Source organism: Sinocyclocheilus rhinocerous, unplaced genomic scaffold (assembly GCF_001515625.1).
Source record: "Sinocyclocheilus rhinocerous isolate Xijiao unplaced genomic scaffold, SAMN03320098_v1.1 scaffold865, whole genome shotgun sequence".
In the NCBI taxonomy this organism is placed as follows: Eukaryota; Metazoa; Chordata; class Actinopteri; order Cypriniformes; family Cyprinidae; genus Sinocyclocheilus; species Sinocyclocheilus rhinocerous.
The window spans coordinates 226,867-249,125 of record NW_015646167.1 but is presented as its reverse complement, the minus strand read 5'-3'; the positions used below and the strand labels follow the sequence as shown (position 1 = coordinate 249,125).

The window sequence follows — 22,259 nt, the reverse complement described above, 5'->3', positions numbered from 1 at the left end:
TACAGTGTTGTTATCTATCTATCTATCTATCCAGTAATTATTTTATATTATTTTGACTTTCTTTTGTTCTTTCCTTCCTTCCTTCTTTCTTTTTTATTTATTTATCCTTTCAAATGTTTTATACATTTGTTTTAATTTTTGTTTATTTGCTTACTGCTATTTACATTTTCCTTTGCCATTTATTTATTTCTTTATCAATCAGTCCAGTAGGCTAATTCTTTTCAGTTAATTTGACTTTCCTTCCTTCCTTCCTTCCTTCGTTCTTTCTTTTTATTTATTTAATTATCCTTTCATTATTTTATTCTTGTTTATTTATTTGTTTAGCCTACTGCTATTTATCATTTAGGCCAATGTATATATTTTTTGTCAACTTTTATTTATTTATTTATTTACTTACTCAGTCTAATAATTATTTTTATATCAGTTTGACTTTCTTTATGCTGTTTATTTCGTGCGGGAATTATTTTATATATAGCCTAATCCTATATATTTTATATTCTTTTTTCAATACTGTATTCAGATCGTTTAGTATGTTTATTAATATTGCATTGTAATGATAAATATTTGTGTTTCCTCAGGTTATATCCAGGCGTCTCGCGCTCTTATGATCGCGGCAGTGGTGTCTGGCACATTCGGAGTGGTGGCCACCCTCATCGGCATGCAGTGTTCGAAGGCCGCTGGTGACAACTACGTACTGAAAGGCAGAATCGCCGGTACTGGTGGCGCATTTTACCTGCTGCAGGGTAAGACACATTACTAATTAAACTCAACGATGATTGGAATCTCCTAAACAGCTAAGCTATCGTTAAAGGAGTCCTTATCAGATTCACATTCTGAAAGCTTTATTGCTATTGTATCTGTTGTATCTGTTGTTGATATTGTATCTGTTAATCTTTTTTGTTTTTTTAATCCCATCCAAAGGTTTATGCACGATGATATCAGTGTCATGGTACGCCGCAAACATCACTCAAGAGTTCTTCAACCCGCTCTACCCTGGTCAAAAGTGAGTGCTCCATGGGCAATTATGCTGCCTCCTGCTGTCTCATCTCATACTCAACTACTACTCTCATCAAACACCTGTTGGTGGTGCTCACCGTTTTATAAAGTATTAAACTTAAACTGCAAACTATAACTAAATTGCCCTGCTGTGCTTTACTATAGGTTTACGTGTGTTTTAACACTCTCAGAAAAAAGGTACAAAAGCTGTCAATGTATGTTAGACTGAACATGTTATTTTTGTGGTGTGCTATAGGTATGAGATTGGAGAGGGTTTATACATCGGCTGGGCCTCTGGTGTTCTTGCCATCTGTGGTGGAGCTTGTCTCATGTTCTCCTGCAAATTAGGCACAAAGGAGAAGACGTGAGTTTCTTTGTCGCAATCTCTTACACTCGCTCAAACACTTCTCTCTTTCACACACTTTCTCAAATAACATTTTGCCCATTGTTGTTATTTTATGCATTTGTGCATGTGTTTGGGAGCACGTTTCTTACATTCTGCATCTTCTCTTGCAGTTACTACCAGCCCACACGTGAAACAGTTTACTCAGCGTCCGCATCCAAGAGAGACGCTCAGAGCACTTATGGAAGAAATGCCTATGTCTGAATGAAGCAATTCTGGTCAATTTCATGGCCAGACAAACGTAACATTAATAGCTGACTGTTAATATTCTGTCAATGTTTTATCTGTGCAATTATGTAAATATTTATACAGTACTAAATGCACAGGCGGTTTTGTGGCCACCTAAGAATAAGCCATTAATCAAGTAAACTGTTACCAAGTCGGTTTTGCTGTGCAAAAACACCTCAGAGAACATTATACAGAATGAAAGAGTTGAAATTACTTCAATTTTGTTTTAAATTTTGAATTACTTTGTCTGCGTTACATGAATCAAGATTTAAAAAAAAAAAAGATTTATAACATGTTAATTATCTTGTCTCCATTTATTTGTACAAATGACCCTGTTTTATATGATGTATTTATACAAACATGACATTAAAAAAGGCCATTATGTATTTGGGGATATTTTATTGTTTGACACAGCTTACACAAGAACAACAGCAATACAACATATCATATGTCATATTATTTTCCATTCTTACAAAACTATATAATTTACACTATTTAATAAAGTCCTATATTTATTTATTCTGATTATACATATAATTAACAATAGCAATTAATTATAGTAATGGAAGCCATGGTAAATATTTGAATGGGTCTTTTCTATTCTATTCAAACTTTTCAGTTTGAAGTGGGCCACATTAATTTATTTTGATCTTCAGTAATAATGATAACTCAAGTGTAGTATGGCATTTTGGTGGAAACCATTGTTACAATTTTCTACATTCTTTTAAACTGTATATATATATATAGAACAGAATATAATAGAATAGGTCCAAATACATTAAAAAATCACGAAAGGCCATTCTTTTTGGGAGTATGTTTATTGTTTGACACAACTCACATAATAACCATGTTTACCAAGGTAAATATTTGAAAATGTCTTACACTTTTTTAATTTATTTAGATTTTCAGCAAAAAAAAATAGCTAGAACTTAAGTGTAGTATGGTATTTTGGTGGAAGGTTAACATGGGACATTTTATAAGGTTCTGTTTTGTTGTATTGTGTTCTATAATGCTGTAAGAACAGAATAGAATAGAATAGAATAGAATAGAATAGATTATTTACCATGGTAACGACGGTTTCCTTTACTATCGTACTATCGTACTAATTAATTTCCGTAATTCATTCTACATCCTTAATTATTGCCTCTTTATGTATTATGTATTATGTATTATGTAAATAGGCCTACATATGCATATCTATTTATTTATACAGTTCTATATAGAGTAAATGCACAAATCTGTACATAAATCTACAGTTCCAGATTCATACACATTATTTATTGTTAAGTTTTTACTATTTAAATGTTTTTTTTTTATTCTGTTCTCATGTCAGATATGTATGTATGTATGCATGTATGTATGTACCAGGAGCACCTTAAAAAAACCACAACAAATTCCTCGTGTGTTTGCACACACCTGGCGAATAAAGCTAATTCTGATTCTGATTCTGATTCTAATTCTGAGACTAAAGGCTAGGCGAGAATAAACTTTTCATCTCGAGTAAATGATGGGTCATATCAGCTATCAGTCCATTGCAGGACGAGGGCGTGTCCATCCAGTGCGCTAAAATAATTCGGCCAATAGGACGGGACCACGTTTGTTGGCAAACACGGATGTGAGCAGCCAGTCACCGCGCTGAAATGTAGGGCGATTTGAATTGTACACCCAGGAGTTTCAAAAAGAGAAGACTTCAGAAAGTACGTGGCCGGCAGCTGTTGTGCAAGGTCACTGTCACACTGGGCTAAGGAACAACTCTTTATAAATTACAATACACGTTTTTTCCTCAGCAGTCGGCAGAGTGTTGATTATTGTGAGACACACGGAACTAGAATTTCGCCTTCCTTCATTCCACTCGGACATATTTTTAACCCGGACAACAGAAACATCTCCTTCTTGCCAAGTATGCTGGATATGTCGCTGTTATGATGGTCTGAGTATATATACTCTTTCTGTCCTATTGCGCGTAGCGAATCACAGTGGAAAGACACACGGTTGTATTATATTAGGGGTGTGATAAATGTCATCATGGAGTCGGGACGGCGGAGAGGTTTGAGCAGTGTCCTGTCCTCCCTGTCTCTGCTCTGTGTGGTCCTGGACCTACAGTTGGACGGTGAGATTTCATTTTTCATTCACACCTGAGATCTTGCTTAGATTTAAAGGAAATCCGTTTTTTTCCCCCCAGTTGGAGTACCATAGTATTACCATGTTTTTGGACAAGGACTATAGTAATACTATGGTATTCTTTGAAGTATCACTTAAAATTATGGTACAGGAATAAGGTAATAATGAAATAGCCTATATATCAGAATATCATGCTACCATCATCTCGTACTATAATTCTACCATGGTACCTCCCTCCACAGGTGCTCAACAGGGAGTGTCAAGGAAGAAGTCTTTCGAATAGTAGTATAAAATCATATTAACTTTTTTAAAACTTTAGTAAGATGCCTATCTAGACAGCATTCTTATGCCCTCTGATACCTAAGTACACTGTCTAGGTTGACAGCTCAGTAGGATTTGGAGCACAGACGTTAAATTACTTTCCTTTAGAATCTGATTTTGTTCAAACAGTGACGCACCATAGTACTACTACCATGTTATTGTTCATAAACCCTGATTTTTATTTATTTATTATAATTTTTTTATGTACCAATGTACGTAAAGTCGGCATGAGATCTAGAGGTGATAGTTTGTTTTTAATTAACGAATGCATTATAGTGACAATCGAACATGTAATGACCATCTACCTTGTCTTTGGAGTTGTTAATATCATACATTTAAAGCTTTTAAAAATCTTTATTGGTTAATGTTGAAACGGAAACTGTACTAGAGCGAGTAGAGGTGGTAGGTAATAATTTTAGGCTTTGGGCAGGGTGCTGTTTGCATGGTTTCACTTTTTGTTCTGTGTTAATCGAAACATAAATGCAGTGGAATGCCATGTTGAATTCCCTTTGAGGAGTTTCGTTATAATGACGCTACAGAAAGGCTTGTTGTTTTGGGTATGTAAGTTTAAGGAATATAAACTCAATCCCATCAGGCAGATGGAGGGTTTTCTAAGCTGCCTCAAAAAGCAGAATCATTATAAAAATTCAGCAGGTGTAATGTGCAAGTCACCTGTCTCTTTATTTCAGGTGTGCTAGGAGCAACGCCTGTTGAGATTGAGCATCATCTGGAAATGGGCCGTAAACTGCTGGCAGCCGGACAGCTGGCTGAAGCCCTGTCTCACTATCATTCAGCTGTGGGTAAGACAAATATACACAAAAACACAATCGCACATGAAGGTTACACTACCATTCAAAAGATTGGGTTCAGTAAGATTTTATTTAAAAGAAATTAAAACTTCCATTCAGCATGGATGCATTACGTTGACATTTAAATAGGTTTTAAAAGGTTACACAAGATTTTGATTTCAAACAAATGCTATTCTTTTAAACTTTATTCATCCTAAAAAATCCTGAAAAAGGATCATGTGACACTCAAGATTAGAGTAATAGCTGCTGAAAATGTAGCTTTGCCATCACAGAAATAAATTACACTTTAAAATATATTAAAATAGAAAACAGTTAAATAGTAATAATATTTCACAATCTTTTTCTTCTGAATTTCTGATAAAATAAATGCAGGCTTTGTGAGCAAACGAGACTTTTAAAAACATAAAAAAAATTTACTGACCCCAGATTTTAAACAAGTTTCATTTTCTTGTTTAGATAATAGCTTATCAGTATTAAAATGGATTTAGGTTCAGTTTATGTAGATAGTTTAAAATAAAGAAAAGATGCAGTTCATTAACAAATGCAAACGTCTTAAACAGAGGGTGACTCTAAGAACTACCTGACATACTACAAACGAGCTGCTGTTTTCCTGGCTATGGGCAAGTCCAAGTCAGCGCTGCCTGACCTGAGCCAGGCCATACAGCTCAAGCCAGACTTCCTTGCTGTGAGTTTATTTTTGTTGTTGTGAAATCAAATTAAGGTATAGGTGACAGTACTGTATATACATGTTTATGGTGTGTTTTTTTTGTTTGTTTTCAGGCCAGACTGCAGAGGGGTAATATTCTACTGAAACAGGGAAATACTGAAGAGGCCAGAGAAGACTTTCTAGCTGTGGTGAGTGAAACAATTCCCTTATTCTTTTATAACCCACCAACTTAATTCTCAAACCAGATCACATTCTAAATCAACTTTGTGCTCTGTTCTGTTCTATTTCCTGTCTACTGCTCTTTTAACTTTTCTCTCTTGCAGCTGAATCGTTCCCCGGATCACGAGGAAGCACATGATCAGCTCCACAAGGCCGATGATCTGGAGTTGCTCCAGGAAGAGGCACATGAGGCCCATCACCGTGGAGACTACTTCACTACTGTCCAGGTGCTGGAGAAAGTCATAGAGGTGAGTTAGTCTGGAGATCAAAAATGCACATGAAGCAACAGGTTTTTTTAATATATTGCTACATGGTAATAGTAATATTAAAGGGACCCAAAGAATAAAAAAGATGTTATCATTTATCATGGCAAAAATACAGTAGAAATAGTATTACAATTTAAAACTGATTTTATAATGTAATTTATTCCTGTGATGGTAAATCTGAATTTTCAGCAGCCATTACTCCAGTCTTCAGTGTCAAATGATCCCTCAGAAATCTGATTTTTGGTGAATCAATGTTGAAAACAGTCGTGCTGCTTAATATTTTTTGTGGAGACTGTGGAAACTTTTTTATTAAATAGGATGCATTTATTTAAAAATAGAAATGTAACTTTATATATGTCTTTACTGTAACTTTTGATCAATTTAATGCCTTCCTACTGAATAAAAGTATTTTAATGGTATTAAGTCATTATTCACTGAAAGTTCTGGACTATGATTAGGTGAAGTGTTCTTTAAGAATTTAACATTTTATCACGTATCACTTTGTGTCTGTATTATTGCACTTTATTTATTTTTTTTGAGTTGTTAAATGAGTGGCCCTACAAATAAAATGCAAAAACAAGTAACATATCAAATGTTGTAGTTTAAACTTAGCATGTCTCTGGAGATTCAAAAACACTTATACTTAGTTGTCATCTAGCTTTGTTCTATAGTAATCTATTCTTTGTTTTCCAGCTCTCTCCTTGGGACCCCGAGTCTCGAGAACTAAGAGCCGAGTGCTACATCCGACTCGGGGATCCACGGAAGGCCATCATGGACCTGACACCAGCAACACGTCTCCGTGCAGACAACCGAGCAGCCTTCCTCAAACTCAGTCAACTCCATTACAGTTTGGGCGATCATCACGACTCGCTTAGGTATGTCATTCATTATGAATGGCAGCCGCATTCTTTGGTTATTAAATCATTCAGACAGTATTCAAGCATCTCCTGTAAGCTGTTTCAAGGACATTTCTACCTTTATTAAATACAGTTGTCAATCCCCACACATTGACTGTGTGTGCATGTTGTTATACAGTAGTAATAATATACCAATCTTGTGTGAAGCTAAAAGAAAGTTGTCTCCTCCTTTTGCTGCTGTTCACTCTGTCTTTCTCTCTTTGTTTCTGTTTTCAGTCAGGTCCGTGAGTGTCTGAAGCTGGATCAGGATGATAAGGAGTGTTTCGTCCACTACAAACAGGTCAAGAAGCTCAGCAAGCAGCTGGACTCTGCAGAAGAGCTGATCTTAGAACAGAGGTGCTGAGAACATCTCTTCCCTGTCACTTCTAGTAATGACCTTTTAATTCAGGTCTAGGCTCAGCTTTCATTTTTGGCTTTTGTTTGAGATTTGTTATATTACAAATTTTTTTTTTTAAATGTATAATATTTTATTTTTAGCTATATTTATTTTATTTTATGATTTATTTGATCACATATTACATATTTATTGCATGCATTACCGTTGAAAGGTTTGGGATTCTTTTGAAAGAAGTCTTTATCAATAAATCAGTCAAAACGGTAATATTGTGAAATATTACAATTTAAAATAACTTTTTTATTTTAACATATATTAAAATGTAATTAATTATTGGGATGGTAAAGCTACATTTTCAGCAGCCATTATTCCAGTTTTCAGTGATCCTTCAGAAATCATTCTAGTATGATTTGGTGCTCAAGAAACATTTCTTATTATTAACAATGTTGAAACCAGTTGTGTGAAATAGAAAGTCAATTTAATGCGTACTTGCTGAATAAAAATAATAATGTATTTTAAAAAATCTTACTGATTTGGTTTTGAATGGGTTTTATGTCTCCATCAGTGTCAAATTTGACATCATTTTGATTATTTCAGGTTTTTCAGTTCTAATGGTTTATTAATTCTTTTGTTTTATGTTTACTTGAATGACAGGTATCAGGAGGCCACTGAGAAGTATGAATCTGTGATGCGAACAGAGCCGAACGTGGCATTCTACACTAATAAAGCAAAGGAGAGGATCTGCTTCTGCTTAGTCAAAGTATGTTCCTTTACTAAATGTAGTTTAGTTATTTTACAGCTTTTTAAGGGGATGAAACCCCTTCTAGTCCAGCTGTCCTAGTAATCACCATTTATATGGTATGTTCACTTTCACATCGTTAGAGGTTAATAAGAATAAGAACATCAAGAGTCTGGTTCTGGTGTCTAGCCTCACTGGTTCTGTTTTTCTCTCACTCCCTCTTTTGGCTCCTCCAGATGAAGAGTGCTGAGGAGGCCGTAGACATTTGTTCAGAAGCCCACCAGAGAGAACCTCAGAATATCCACATCCTCCGGGACCGAGCGGAGGCCTACATCCTACAGCAGGAATATGAGAAAGGTAGTACAACACTCATCGACTACTATATAATGTACCGGATATTCTAACCTTTTCATTTCGTTTGCATAAACTCATGTTTCTTCCTCTGTTCCTCTTCTCAGCTGTGGAAGACTATCAGGAGGCACGGGAGTTTGATCAGGAAAACCAAGAGCTTCGTGAAGGTCTTGAACGAGCACAGAAGCTCCTCAAGCAGTCTCGCAAGAGAGACTATTACAAGATCCTGGGGGTCAGCAGGTAAAGCAATGACTGGTGATCGAAATCCTGCCTTAAATCGTTGGCAGACAGTGTTACTACCTTAACTGTTTCTGTCCTGTTTTATGGGAATAATGCAGAAAATCTGGTCAAAGGTTGTTGCTAGGGCACCTGCAATAGTAACAATGTATGTAGCGTGCATGCATGTTTGTGTAAGCCAAAAGAAGGTGGTTTGACTGAAATGCTTGTTTCTTTTCACTTGTTTTCAGGAGTGCCAACAAACAGGAAATCATAAAAGCATATAGAAAGCTGGCTCAGCAGTGGCATCCTGATAATTTCCAGTCTGAAGCAGACAAGAAAGAGGCAGAGAAAAAGTTTATTGATATCGCATCAGCAAAGGAAGTGCTCACCAATCCAGGTAGGAAAATATCAGATGACCGCAAAAACTAAATAAAACATGAAGTCAAATTTTTATCAGTCTGTTATAAGTCAGTTATTGAAAATTTCTATTGTCAGTCAGTTTTTTTGGAACGTTTTGTTTCAGCTTGTTTTATCGCTGGATGTACATTACTGGTCAAAAGTGTGCTGACCAAGGCTGCATTTATTTAATAGAAAATACAGTAATGTTGTGAAATATTATTACAAATTAAAATAACATTTTTCTATTATATTTTTCTAATATTATCAATATTGAAACCAGTTGTGCTGCTTAACATTTTTGTGCAAACTGTGATACAGTACCAAGTTCAAAAGTTTGGTGTAAGTACGATTTAAAAAAGAAAAGAAACGAATTAATACTTTTATGCATCAAGGAAATTTCAGCTTGGCATCACAGGAATAAATTACATTCTAAAATATATTACAAAAGAAAAAAATATTTCAAATTAAGTGAAAGTGACATGTGGCCAAGTATGGTGACCCAAGAGGCAGAGAAAAAGTTTATTGATATCGCATCAGCAAAGGAAGTGCTCACCAATCCAGGTAGGAAAATATCAGATGACCGCAAAAACGAAATAAAACATGAAGTCAAATTTTTATCAGTCTGTTATAAGTCAGTTATTGAAAATTTCTATTGTCAGTCAGTTTTTTTGGAACGTTTTGTTTCAGCTTGTTTTATCGCTGGATGTACATTACTGGTCAAAAGTGTGCTGACCAAGGCTGCATTTATTTAATAGAAAATACAGTAATGTTGTGAAATATTATTACAAATTAAAATAACATTTTTCTATTATATTTTTCTAATATTATCAATATTGAAACCAGTTGTGCTGCTTAACATTTTTGTGCAAACTGTGATACAGTACCAAGTTCAAAAGTTTGGTGTAAGTACGATTTAAAAAAGAAAAGAAACGAATTAATACTTTTATGCATCAAGGAAATTTCAGCTTTGCATCACAGGAATAAATTACATTCTAAAATATATTACAAAAGAAAAAATTTTTTCAAATTAAGTGAAAGTGACATGTGGCCAAGTATGGTGACCCATAGAGACCCATAGAGTGACCCATACTTGGAATTAGTGCTCTGCATTTAACCCATCCAAAGTGCACACACACAGCAGTGAACACACACACACCCGGAGCAGTGGGCAGCCATTTTTTTTTTTTTTTTTGCTGCGGCGCCCGGGGAGCAGTTGGGGGTTCGGTGCCTTGCTCAAGGGCACCTCAGTCGTGGTATTGAAGGTGGGAGAGAGCGCTGTACATTCACTCCCCACACCTACAATCCCTGCCGGTACGAGACTCGAGACCGCAACCTTTGGGTTACGAGTCCAACTCTCTAACCATTAGGCCACGACTTTATTTTTTGATCAAATACATTCAGCCTGGTTGAGCATTAGAGGCTTCTTTCAAAAACATAAAAAATCCTAATAATTAAGTGTGTATGAAGATTAACTTCAAATTTATGCATTCTTATTTGTTGTTTTCTGAACAGAAATGCGTCAGAAAGTTGATTCCGGCGAGGACCCTCTGGACCCTGAGAATCAGCAGGGTGGAGGAGGAGGCAGAGAATGGCCCTTTGGCTTCAACCCCTTTGAGGGCGGAAACTTTCACTTCAAGTTCCACCAACACTGATAACAGAGGCTGATGCAGTATAAACAGACAATGATTTGAACTAAGAAACGTGGCTAGAGAACCTGCTTTATCCAAACTGAACTTTGTAGGGATCTTATCAAACAGAGTTTTTTTTTTCTTTCTTGTTTTTGAGACTTGAATCCACAGGCTGATGGACTTCTCCATGAGCAAATTACTTGATCTGGCAAACACTTAGTTTGGTGTTTGATTTCCTGTCCTTAAAGACTTAAACATGGAGTCTAGTTGAACTTGGGGTCTTAAAGGATTAGTTCACTTCCAGAATGAAAATTCTGTCATCATTTACTCACCCTCCACTTGTTCCAAACCTGTATTGAGTTTCTGTCTTCAGTTGAACACAAAAGAAGATATTCTGAAAAATGTTGGTATCAGAAACAGTTGATGAGCATAGTATTTTCCTGCTATGGAAGCAATGGTGCTCATCAACTGTTTCTGATACCAACATTTTTCAGAATATCTTCTTTTGTGTTCAACTGAAGACAGAAACTCAATACAGGTTTGGAACAAGTGGAGGGTGAGTAAATGATGACAAGATATTCAATCTGGAAGTGAACTAATCCTTTAAACCCAGCTGAGTCATTTCGGCTCAACATTTTTATCTTTCTTTGACGTATGTGCCATCTCAAACATTACTTTCTCTCTCATACTGTCTAAAGGCCCGTTCACACCAAGGACGAAAACTATAAAGATAATGATAAAGATATAGTTCTAAAAATCGTTCTCAATATTAAAGAATAGCAGAGTCCACACCACAACTATAACGATAAAGACAAAGAGAAACGATATCGTTGGAATCATTTTCAAAACTTTTTTTTTTCAGCTGATGAACGATAAAAAATTGACAGCCAATCAGAATCCATCCTGCTGTAACGAGCTCAAGAATTTAAAGCGGCAGACGAGTGTGCGCTTGGAATAAACAGACGATATCGTTCGCTGGTGTGGACGCTAATATCGTTATCTTTATAGTTATCGTTCTTGGTGTGAACGGGGCTTTATGCCTTCTTTTTTTTTTTTTTAATAACACTCCAGAATTTAGGGTTGTGGTTTCTTTTAGATTGTGCCATGTACTTCTGACACCAGTATGTCATACATGCCGGCAGCCTTGAAATAGATAAAACAGTATTTCACGCTTTTTGGCAAAGGAAGTACCTTTTCATATATCTTTGTTTAATTAAAAAAACATTTTTTTACACACCCAACTGCATAAAACCACCAGAAATTACCGTGCCCTTGGGCTGCTTTATAGCCTGACACCTTTGATCTGATACCAGTTTTGCACAATAGTTTTTTACTGATCTTTGCTAAAAGTTTACATGACAGAATGTTTATCATTGTACAGCTATTGCTGATGATGAATCAGATGGCAGTCTATGAAGCAGCCTTTATTTGATTTAATTTTCTTTTGTCTAATCGATCAACAATATGTCCCACAACAAAGCTTTGAAACTATTATGTAAACTTAATGAGTTACCCCTGCACTTTCTAAATTCGAGTTGAAGGTCAATAAACTTAAGAAATCACTAGCTATTTGAAAGAAAATGAAAAAAAAAAAAGTATTATTCAAAGATTCATGAAAAGCGGCAAACAATATTTAAAAGGTTTGTAGGTATTTTGGGTATATGCTTGTTAGGTTGTGCTGACATGCCAATGCAATGTCTCCTTTGACCTTACTGATGTTAAGGACATGGGTCTTCCTAATGTTTTATGCTTGTTTTTTATTTGTTTTGTTTTAAGATAAACAAATTCATGAAAATCTCCAAGATATACTGTATTTAAAAAGAGAGAGAGAGAGAGTATTGAAGACTCATTTGTCAAGTGTCTTTTATCATTTGTTTTTTAAGACTTTTTTTCTAGGATAAATGTATGGAATTGAAAGTCAAGGCAAGCATCACATTTACTTTTATTTAAGGGTTAGAGGTTCCGCATATTTCTTTCTTTCTTTTTCCTCTTTCTTTCTTTATTTTGTACTTCTACCCAAAGGGTGAAAAAATATGATGGAAAAAAATAAATCAAACAAAAAATACACAATAGCCTACAGAAGTATACTGTAATTGGAAATCTTGTAAGCAAAACATAAAAACTAATGGTAACACTGTACAATAAGGAACCATTAGTGACCATGACATTGAAATTAAAGCATTTCTTCATCTTTGTTATGTTCATTTTAACATTTACTAAAAGATTATTATAATCAAAATTTGTATCTCTTAATATAATTGAATGGACATGGGTTAATTTGAACTAACTAATACATTAACTAACGTGGTCTAATTATGAAGTTTTACCAAACTTGTTATGGAAAAAAATAGCGCTACTTTTTTCAGGGCTTCCGTAGGTTGCGCGCTCCTCTCCCTGTGCTTCGGTTACCACAGCAACCAGTGAGCTTGTGCGCGCCTCGCAAGTAACAACAACCAACTTCTACAGTGACTGAATGCTCTTTAAATCGTGAAAACGGTTTTATTTCTCCAAAATAGGAGTTTTGTTAAAATGCGGCGCCCAAAGTATTTCACGCCGAAGGAGGTGTCCGTTCACAACACTCTCAAAGATATATGGGTGTCGTACCTGGGCAAAGTCTACGATCTGACACCGCTGCTGGAGGAAAATAAAGGCAAGTAACTTGCACGTATTATGTTGTCCCCAAACTTTTGCAATGTAGTATGTATTAACTGTTTATTAAAAGCAGTATCTCTCTCTTATAGGTGATGTGTTATTGAAACCTATCACAGAGTGTGCAGGAAAGGACATCAGTCACTGGTTTGACCCAAAGACAAAGGATGTAAGCCACTGTATAACATTTGCAAAACTTATTGAAAGTATATTTTAATATTTTTATGTAATTTAACAAAACCAAGGACTATACAGGAAAAACTCCTGCAGGGCACACACAAAGAACCTTTTTTTTTTTAATTTGTAAAAATATAGTATTTGCTTTTTAGTGTTTTTTTCAAATATTTTTTCATATTTTTAATGATAATTTCAAAGATAAAAACCGAAACTAAAATATATATCTTTTTGAAAACTATTTCTCCATTTCAAAAAAGTATGTTTTTCCTACTCCGAGAATAACCATATAATCAAACTAGGCTACTACTTTTTTTTTTTTTTGGCAAAAAATAAAAAATTTAATTTTTATCTAGTTGTTTTGTTAAAGTCACCATGAAATCAAAACGGAAAATTTTTATGAAAAATTGCAGTATTTATAAACGTCTTTTCCATGCACATCATTATTTTTAATTCATGTGCCCTTGTAATCTTTAATAATAATAATAAAAAAATATATATATTTCCCTCTTTTTGCAATGATCTCTTCTCTAATAAGGTGTGGGCCAGCAACTTGTTACTCACACATGAGATGTTGATAATGTGGAAATGTGGCAATTAGCAAATGACAAAGATCCGGTCAATTCCCAAAGAAAAAAATCAAGTCCCGCCCTACATTATTTTCTCATTTGAGAAGCCATTTTACTTAGATATATGTCACAGTAAGGGAAGAAAATAAAATTTTAATTTCATGCCGACAATCTTCTGAATGACCAAACATGTTTTTACATGATTATGGGGCATTTTTTTTTGTTGATTCACAGTGTTGTGTTTTTCCTTTTTAGATTCTTACACATGTTGACCCGTTGACTGGCTGCATTAAATACTACACCCCTAGGGGTCGCTTTTTACACATACCCCCTCCCTGCCCTCGCACTGACTGGGCCAATGATTTCGGGAAGCCGTGGTGGAAGGATAACCGCTACGAGGTTGGGCTGCTGTCTGCCAAAACACGCTGGATCCGCATTATCAACACTTTAACCTCCCAAGAGCAGATGCTGGAGGTAGGCCAATATTAACTTGGCACAGAGTTGTAGAGAGCAGAACACGCTGACTAATCTGCAAAATGATTTCAGGATTGTGCCCCAAAAAGTGCTTATTAATTATTTAAGCCTTCCTGAGATAAAATGCCTGCACGGAGCACATTCCTTATGTCGGATTGCATGCTTGCACTGCGCCGCTGCATACTGAAGAGGGCAGAGTTGAACTGTTTCAATGCTTTGTAGCTCCTCTCCATCTTTGATTTTGTCCTCCCTCCCACTCTTTGCATCTGATCCTTTTCCAGCTTGAAGGAAATGGACCTAATGTTGAGCCTCTGGCATTACAAGCATTTTCAGACTGACCGTGCTGATTCACTTGCTTCAGCGGCCACCAGGCTGCATCTTAAACTCTGGGCTCAATAACCGTCTGGCAGTTTTCATTCAGCCCAGATACTTCTTTCTCTCCTTTCTACGGGCCTGTCGAAGAAAACATTCTTGCCCTGGGTCTTTCTGTAGGACTATTTATGTGCATTCACAAAATAAACATGTATTTGTAGCACTTTTTAGCAGCCAAATAGTTCTAAGCTGTTGTTTTCTAAGCAGGTTTGCTCGGAGGAGACTCTGGAAGAGATTCTCCAGCGATACCTGTGCTACAATTCCCATGCAGCAAGCTACACCTGGAAGCACAATGGCGTAAATTTGGACATGAGCAAGACCCTGAGTGAAAACAGCATCCCTGAAGAGGATGAGTTTTACTGCGGAAGCCCAGAGTGTGACCTCTTCTCTCCATCCATATGTCTGTATTTCAACGACGACCTCACTGAACTCTAAAAAACGCATGCTATTAATATGAACAATGGCATATAATTCATTAGAATATCCACTGCAAGCCATTTTGAGCGAGAAGAATACACCACATCAACTATTCATGTGTTCAGTGTTTCATCGATTCCTGTCTGTGGTTATCTTATTGCAGCTCTCTGGGCTTCATCCAATCAAATGCTGAGCAACAGAATAAAAAAGATGAATGCCAGCCTACATAATAACCCCCTGAACCATAAAGTCTGGTGGTTGCCATGGTAATTGCTCGGAGGAAATGCAGCAGCTACTGTATTGTAGGCCCCAGCAGGCTCTCAACCCTAATTAAATAGCATTATATATGTATGCATGCACACAGAAATGATTTCATGCAGCCAACATTTCAATTTAATCACTGCTTTATGAGACTATGCCATTAACATCTGCAAACGTGCATCTTTTTGGTAAGCCGTTTAATTTGCCTGTGCACTGTTTACTTGGTCTAAGGAGATTTTTGGGAATGTTTTTGTTCTGTGTGCTTAGGAAAGAACATCTAGAATGGTGGTTCTCATCCAGAGGGGCCGGGGCCCACTAGGGGGCCTTGAGATTGCTTAAAATGATTTAAAATATGCTTTAAACAGCATTTTTTAAATTAGAAATGGTCATATTTCTCATTTTAATTCATTCCCTCGACACCTTTTTCTGCAATCTTGGAAAACCTGGATTTATGATGAATGTGGGATTTCAAGACCTGGAAAAGTCATGGACATTTCTAAAACAAATATAAATTTTTCTAGTTGTCAAGCTCAAAAATATTTTATTGGGTAGAAACTACTGATAAATCACTGTAAAAAAATAAATAAACTGTAATCACAAATGACTACAAAAATCATGTAAATTAATTAATAATAATGTAAATCCTAATAAACATTCTGTTATTAAACTGCATCTGAAATTACCGAATTTTATTATATTAATTATTAAATATTTTATGAGTAAATGTTGCTATTATAAATACAATTTAGATTCAATTTAGATTGTTGAAATCAATATTTAAGAAAATTCTTTTTTATTGCAACTTCTAATTTCTGTTTTAAAAAAAAAAGTGAAAAATTGAAATAAGCAGCAGAAGAACCATAAATATTTTGGGGGGCCTTCAAATATTGTCTTTGACAATAGGGGGCCTTAGAGTCAGAAAGGTTGAGAACTGCTGATCTAATATATACCAACCAAACATTAAAAAACTAAATTAGACTACATAAGAAAATTTGTATTTAAAGCAGGAAGAAATAGATCAAGCTTATTTGCATCAGTTCCACTTATATTAATGTTTTGCTTGTGGCATGCAAATATGAAATGCCGAACTTCACAATGCAATATGTGTATTTGCAAAATATTATTGTAATTCAGCAGCTAATAATGTAAAATGATCTATTCCATTTCCTTTTCCTAATGATTTAATCTATTCTGGGCGGTTCAGATAACTTGCTTTGTTTTGTCCTGACCTCAAATAGTTAATTTTTAAGCAGTGCAACATGATGTAAGTGTGGGCATGGCTGCGGCAGCGCTCTCCCCTCCAGCCAACCTCACATCAGCCCCGTCGCTCCACAATTTTTTTTGAAAAAGGTGGGGGCCTTAAAAGAATATTAAGGTGGCCATGTTTGTTCGATTACTACGTGCACTTTTGGAAAAAGACAAGTTACCAAGCAAGTCTGAAGCAGTGAGAGAGCGAAAGCTCACACAATAAAACGAGTTGAAATACAAGTTGCAATCAGCTATACGCCCCCCTCCAGTAACAATGTGATTATTTTAAGGAGGGAGGGGAGACTGGAGAGAGAGAGAGAGAGAGAGAGAGAGAAAGGAGGAGGAGGAGGGGGGACGTTCTGAAATAATATAGTCAGCCATTTTTATGTAAGGGGATTTTTTTTATTGGGGGGGTAGGGAGGGGGGGTTGTTAAAAAATAAATATAAGGGCGGCCATCTTTGTTTCTCTGCCTTGTAGTGTAAAATATTCCAAAACGCCCCCACTTTTTGTGTGTCGATTTGAATATTAAATAAATATCATAATTCGGAAGGAATACACTTTTGGATCTCGCGGAACGGGGTCACCGACGGGAATATAATGTCCTCTCTTCTCCGTTCTTGTGAGGAAGATGAGGGCACAGCGGTTAATTCCGAGGAAGGAGATTTTGATGAAGAAGAAGAAATATTGTGGGCAGTTTAATATTCCGTTCTGGTCTTTTGCCTGAGAAAGGGAAAAGATGACTGACAGATTGTTACAATATGTTGTTAATACTGCCTTCCTGATTCTCTTTTATGGAGGAAACGAACGGGCAATTAAGGGATCATGGGCTACATTGTTGAGGGGGGGGGGGGAGTGGAGAGAGAGAGAGAGAGAGAGAGAGAGAGAGAGAGAGAAAGGAGGAGGAGGAGGGGGGACGTTCTGAAATAATATAGTCAGCCATTTTTATGTAAGGGGATTTTTTTTATTGGGGGGGTAGGGAGGGGGGGTTGTTAAAAAATAAATATAAGGGCGGCCATCTTTGTTTCTCTGCCTTGTAGTGTAAAATATTCCAAAACGCCCCCACTTTTTGTGTGTCGATTTGAATATTAAATAAATATCATAATTCGGAAGGAATACACTTTTGGATCTCGCGGAACGGGGTCACCGACGGGAATATAATGTCCTCTCTTCTCCGTTCTTGTGAGGAAGATGAGGGCACGGCGGTTAATTCCGAGGGAGGAGATCTTGATGAAGAAGAAGAAGACGACGGAGACCTGGACGAGAACGCAAGCGACATAAACTCACCGGCGGCGCCTAGAGAAACTGCAGCAAGAGCCGCGCCAGGTACCGTACAGTCCGTGGGGCACAAAAACATTTCGAAACAACCGCGAATGGTCCTAAAACTGCGATAGCGACAGCTGCGCTACTGCATACTTCATTCTGGCTCCTCTAAAGCGGTTAGGCGTTGCGTACGCTTTATTTATCCGCGTGCATTTCAGCAAAGAGTTGCATAGAGTTTGGCTAAAGTTGACCGATCCCCCCTCTCTCTGTCCCGTCTGTGTCATTCAGCAGGTCTGTCATATAATGGTGCTTTTTCATCTCCAGCTGTGATCCGACAATGAATCATTAAGCCGCCACCATGTCGTTTTTTGTTTGCCCTGAAGGTTAAGTTACAGACTTAGCATTTAAGCAGATAAACAAGAATATGACAATGCATCGATCTAAATGCGGGTCGGAAAGAGGCGTGAGCGTCAGGACTACCGCTTTGATTGTGACAATGTAAATAAACTTGACCCGACCCACTGCCGCCTGGTTCAGTAACGTTACAGGGCAGAGATCTTCGCTGCGATGCTTTCACTTTGCAAAATGCCAATTTGTACAGTCACCAGCCCTCGGGCTGTTTTGAGTGTGTGACTGTGTCAATAAAGCGTTAAATTATTATGCATATTTATGGCTTGACATCAACAGATAGTGATGAGTCCAAAGTTTCCACTATTCAGTCGATTAATGTGCCACACTGCATTAAATGCCATCTTAGAGTGCACAAAGCTTAGTTATAAACATGTTCCTTAAGCTGATGCTCTGTCATATTATTGAGAAATTCGTTTTAAAAACAACTTATTTACTTAACTCTAACTTTCAATGCCACACTATGCAACTGTGCTGATGTTTGTGGTTATATATTTGGGGCCTTGCTTAGTGCGTAACCGCTGCCACGCGCAGTCCCACAGTGCGCGTGAATCAGTTAGCACGCGCGTCCTGTCTCGCCCCCGCGACCTTCAGCTGCGGTTCATCTGGTGGTCTGCTCCCCAGGTGCAGGAGTTCACGACGAGGGGAGCATCAGCTCGGTTCGCGGCCTCTCAGTCACCGAGCCCCGAGTGCGTGCTACTGCCGCCCCTGGCTGCAGCGCGCGGGGGGAAAAGGGCTCTGCCCGCGCGCCCCAGCAACAAAGACACAATCGAATCTAACTCGTTTATCGCAGCGCAATGGCGATAGTTCTGCGTTATCAGACATGATATGCTGATATGTCTGCATTCATACAAACAAGCTGTATCAGGATGAATGAAACAGTGTAGAAAGTTAGACGTACTTGTTACCGTGAGGAGGTATTTCTATCTTATCTGCCTTTAAAAATGTCTTTCTTTGGTGTAAACTAATGTAGTCAGGTTGATGTAGTCATATTAAATTATATTCTGGACTTGGTAATATTATGACCAAATGCACGTTTGAATTTAAACGGGCTTCTACACAGCTGTTTGCTTTAAATGAAAGACCAGATTGGTTTGGTTTCACCAGAACGATTTTACATGGCTGTAGTCACATGACTAGAGCTGTTTAACTCCACTTTGCCCCTCTGAAAGATGATGTCTGTGTCAAAGCGCCTTTTATGGAAGCATGTCAAACTTGTCATAATACAGGCACCTTATTTGGAATATATAATATGAACAGTTTTTAGCATATTTTTAGGTGACCTGACACCAGATTTTGATTGATTGCATGATTAAAGAAATATTATTTTCAACATTTTGTGAAAGAAAATTGGGTTGCTTATTCATTTAAGGATTCCTTATTTATTTTACTTTTATTTAAATTACTTAAAGTAATTTCATCTATTCACACAGTGACCTGAAATACTCATGTTATGGAGTGCTGCATACAATATTGATCATCATCTTAAAATTCACTCCATAAATAGCTTTTGGAGAGTCGTAATTAGGTCATGTAGATAATCATGTTTGTGAGATTAATTCATTAAGTCCTACAGCTTAGTTCAAGTCAGAAGTGGAATGACTTATATTTCCTGTGTGACAGTCTCGGTTTCTGCACCACTCATGTTGTTCAATAATTGAAGTGGGAAATGATTTGAAGGATACCTCAGAGGGTTTGCGAAGAATTATGGTCACTTTCATTTCATCAGTCCTCCCATGTTCCCTCATTTCCCTGCATCTCTCTCATTTAGATGATGGCGATGACATTGGTGATACATCGGACAGGGACAACCTGGGGAAAAAGAAACGAGGCCCTAAGAAAAAGAAAGAGACAAAAAAGAAAGACAAGGACAAGGAGGGGAAGATGGCCAAAGCACGCAAGCGCAAAAAAATAGTATGTCATTGATGTGTTTTCTATCTTAATGTTCAAATGCATCTTTTTCATTACACTTTTATTTAATAGCAATTTGCAAACCGTCAATTGACTATTAATCAAATTACAAATTGAATTGCAATTAGTCACATGCATCAATATTTTCTGAAAAGAGCCCCTTGAATGGAGATAATTATTAAGATAATTGCACTAATTATTATTATTTTTATAGTTCTTTTTTTTTTAAAGTGAATGCATTATAGTGACAGCTCTAATTATTTGTTCTTAAGCTTGATTTGACTTTTTCTGTCTTTTGCAGGACAGTGACGTAGAGAGAGACTCAGAGCCAGACTATGCCATGAACTCTGACAGTGCTGCCAGCGATTATGGAGGAGAGAAGAAAAAGAAGAAGAAACACAAGGACAAAAAAGAGAAGAAAACCAAGAAAAAGAAAAAAGACGATGAAGACAGCACACACGAAGAGACCACAAAGGTTATCCTTTAGCCTTTTCTCGCTCTGCCTGCGGAGTTGCATGCTATTTCCCATCAACTTTGCTGATACAGGTTGTGTGCTTCAGGGCTCGCAAAATCACTAGCCTGACATCCTGTGGCTATTGTGTTTCCCAGTCGGACTACCAAAGTGCATCACCGCCATTTATCTTGAAATAAATCTTGCTATCTTGAAATATAGTGAAATAAAATCCCTTCCTTGATTCACGTTGTTCACTCGCTTGTAGGGGTGAAACAGTTGATCATTTGCACGTGTTTCTAATGCCGAGTTCACACTGCACGGTTTTAGCCCGATTTTTCACTCGCCGACAGGTTTTGCGAAATCGCCGACAAATGCCCGACATCGGAGGCAAATCGGTGCTCGTTCAATCCGACGAGTTTGAAAATCATGCAGTGTGAACTCGGCATAAGGGTGCTTTCACTCTTGGTTCGATTGCATGGTCCGAACCCGACTTTGATTGCTCCCCCCTCCTCCTGCCCCCGCTGGACTGTGTTCATATTATTTTATTTGGGTCCGAACTGCGGTTCGTTTGTGTCATCAAGCCAGCAGCTGTTTACACTTTTGCTTAGTAATGACAAAGTCCCTTTGTCGCCTCTCGGGCATGCAAGTGCAGCTCCTATCTCTTTGAATGCACCGCTGGTATTTTTAGCTCCAGCCCGACAGTACCCCGGCCCCTGTTTCCTCCGGGGCCACCGGGAGGATACTACTGTCCGCCGCTTCTCTGTTGGGCCCTGTGGGGAAACAAGGTCAAGCTAAGAAAGGGTCCTGTCAATCTAGACAGCTTATATATTGGTCCTGTCTGTCAAATGTGGCCTTAGGGCAGTGGCATTTTAAAGATATAAATATCAGAGCACTGCGGTGTGATCTACACACGACACCAACATGAGACAAAGGCTCAGATAGAATACGGCCCTACTAGACCACAACCAGAATCAAAACTGAGCTTTATATCAGCTATTTTACAACGGCTCTAAATGTGGCTCATCCAATTAGATTTTAGAATGGGAAATATCCATTTTATAATAGTAGTTTTACATTTGTACATTTTCATTTGTTATGAATAATCGCTGTGGCGTTTCTCAGCAAATTCTCCAAAACTGTTCACCAAGCCTACGATTAAATTTCATATTTGAAATTATCAATGAAATCTGACAACTACTGCCTCATAAATGTTGTTTCTTTTGCTCAAATAGTGTTAAAAAAGCTTATTTTTCGGGCTAGACCAGCCAGTGCGCATGTGCAGTCCTAAGTGTGCGTCTCAGAACACTGAAGCCTTGTCCAAATACCCACACTTGCGGTCTTTGCACTTGACCACTTGACTACTTATATGACGTATTTCCTGTATTTGGCCCAAGTGTTCAAGTGAGGATGAAGACCACAAGTGTGTGTCGAACTTTTCATTACC

At 37.3% G+C, this 22,259-nt stretch overlaps 4 protein-coding genes across 5 annotated transcripts in view; all 4 read left to right on the top strand.

Annotated features, from left to right (window-relative positions):
• LOC107707054 (claudin-15-like) overlaps positions 1-1,950 on the top strand; it is a 3,030-nt gene extending 1,080 nt beyond the window's left edge. The window contains exons 2-5 of the mRNA XM_016510929.1: positions 579-743; positions 922-1,003; positions 1,253-1,360; positions 1,513-1,950. Of these exons, the coding sequence (XP_016366415.1) occupies positions 579-743; positions 922-1,003; positions 1,253-1,360; positions 1,513-1,603 (446 nt within the window). The 3' untranslated portion in view covers positions 1,604-1,950. The remainder of the gene's footprint in view (positions 1-578; positions 744-921; positions 1,004-1,252; positions 1,361-1,512) is intronic.
• Positions 1,951-3,243: 1,293 nt separating this feature from the next.
• On the top strand, positions 3,244-10,959 carry LOC107707053 (dnaJ homolog subfamily C member 3-like). Of its 2 annotated transcripts, XM_016510926.1 has the most exons (13): positions 3,244-3,737; positions 4,759-4,869; positions 5,439-5,563; positions 5,659-5,733; positions 5,869-6,012; positions 6,724-6,905; positions 7,164-7,283; positions 7,936-8,041; positions 8,257-8,377; positions 8,479-8,611; positions 8,839-8,932; positions 9,496-9,550; positions 10,502-10,959. In XM_016510926.1, exons 1-13 carry the CDS (start codon positions 3,653-3,655, stop codon positions 10,639-10,641), a joined length of 1,491 nt encoding a protein of 496 aa, XP_016366412.1. In that variant the 5' UTR covers positions 3,244-3,652; the 3' UTR covers positions 10,642-10,959. The 2 variants fall into 2 exon arrangements, with proteins under 2 accessions (XP_016366412.1, XP_016366414.1); XM_016510928.1 differs by lacking the exon at positions 9,496-9,550 and having other exon boundaries at positions 8,839-8,987.
• A 2,187-nt stretch (positions 10,960-13,146) lies between these two features.
• On the top strand, positions 13,147-15,558 carry LOC107707052 (cytochrome b5 domain-containing protein 1). The gene is made up of 4 exons (XM_016510925.1): positions 13,147-13,267; positions 13,359-13,435; positions 14,265-14,483; positions 15,063-15,558. Exons 1-4 carry the CDS (start codon positions 13,147-13,149, stop codon positions 15,288-15,290), a joined length of 645 nt encoding a protein of 214 aa, XP_016366411.1. The 3' UTR covers positions 15,291-15,558.
• Positions 15,559-17,716: 2,158 nt separating this feature from the next.
• The window catches only part of LOC107707064 (chromodomain-helicase-DNA-binding protein 3-like), a 51,369-nt gene continuing 46,826 nt past the window's right edge, over positions 17,717-22,259 (top strand). Inside the window, exons 1-3 of the mRNA XM_016510942.1 lie at positions 17,717-18,105; positions 20,222-20,364; positions 20,663-20,836. Of these exons, the coding sequence (XP_016366428.1) occupies positions 17,940-18,105; positions 20,222-20,364; positions 20,663-20,836 (483 nt within the window). The 5' untranslated portion in view covers positions 17,717-17,939. The remainder of the gene's footprint in view (positions 18,106-20,221; positions 20,365-20,662; positions 20,837-22,259) is intronic.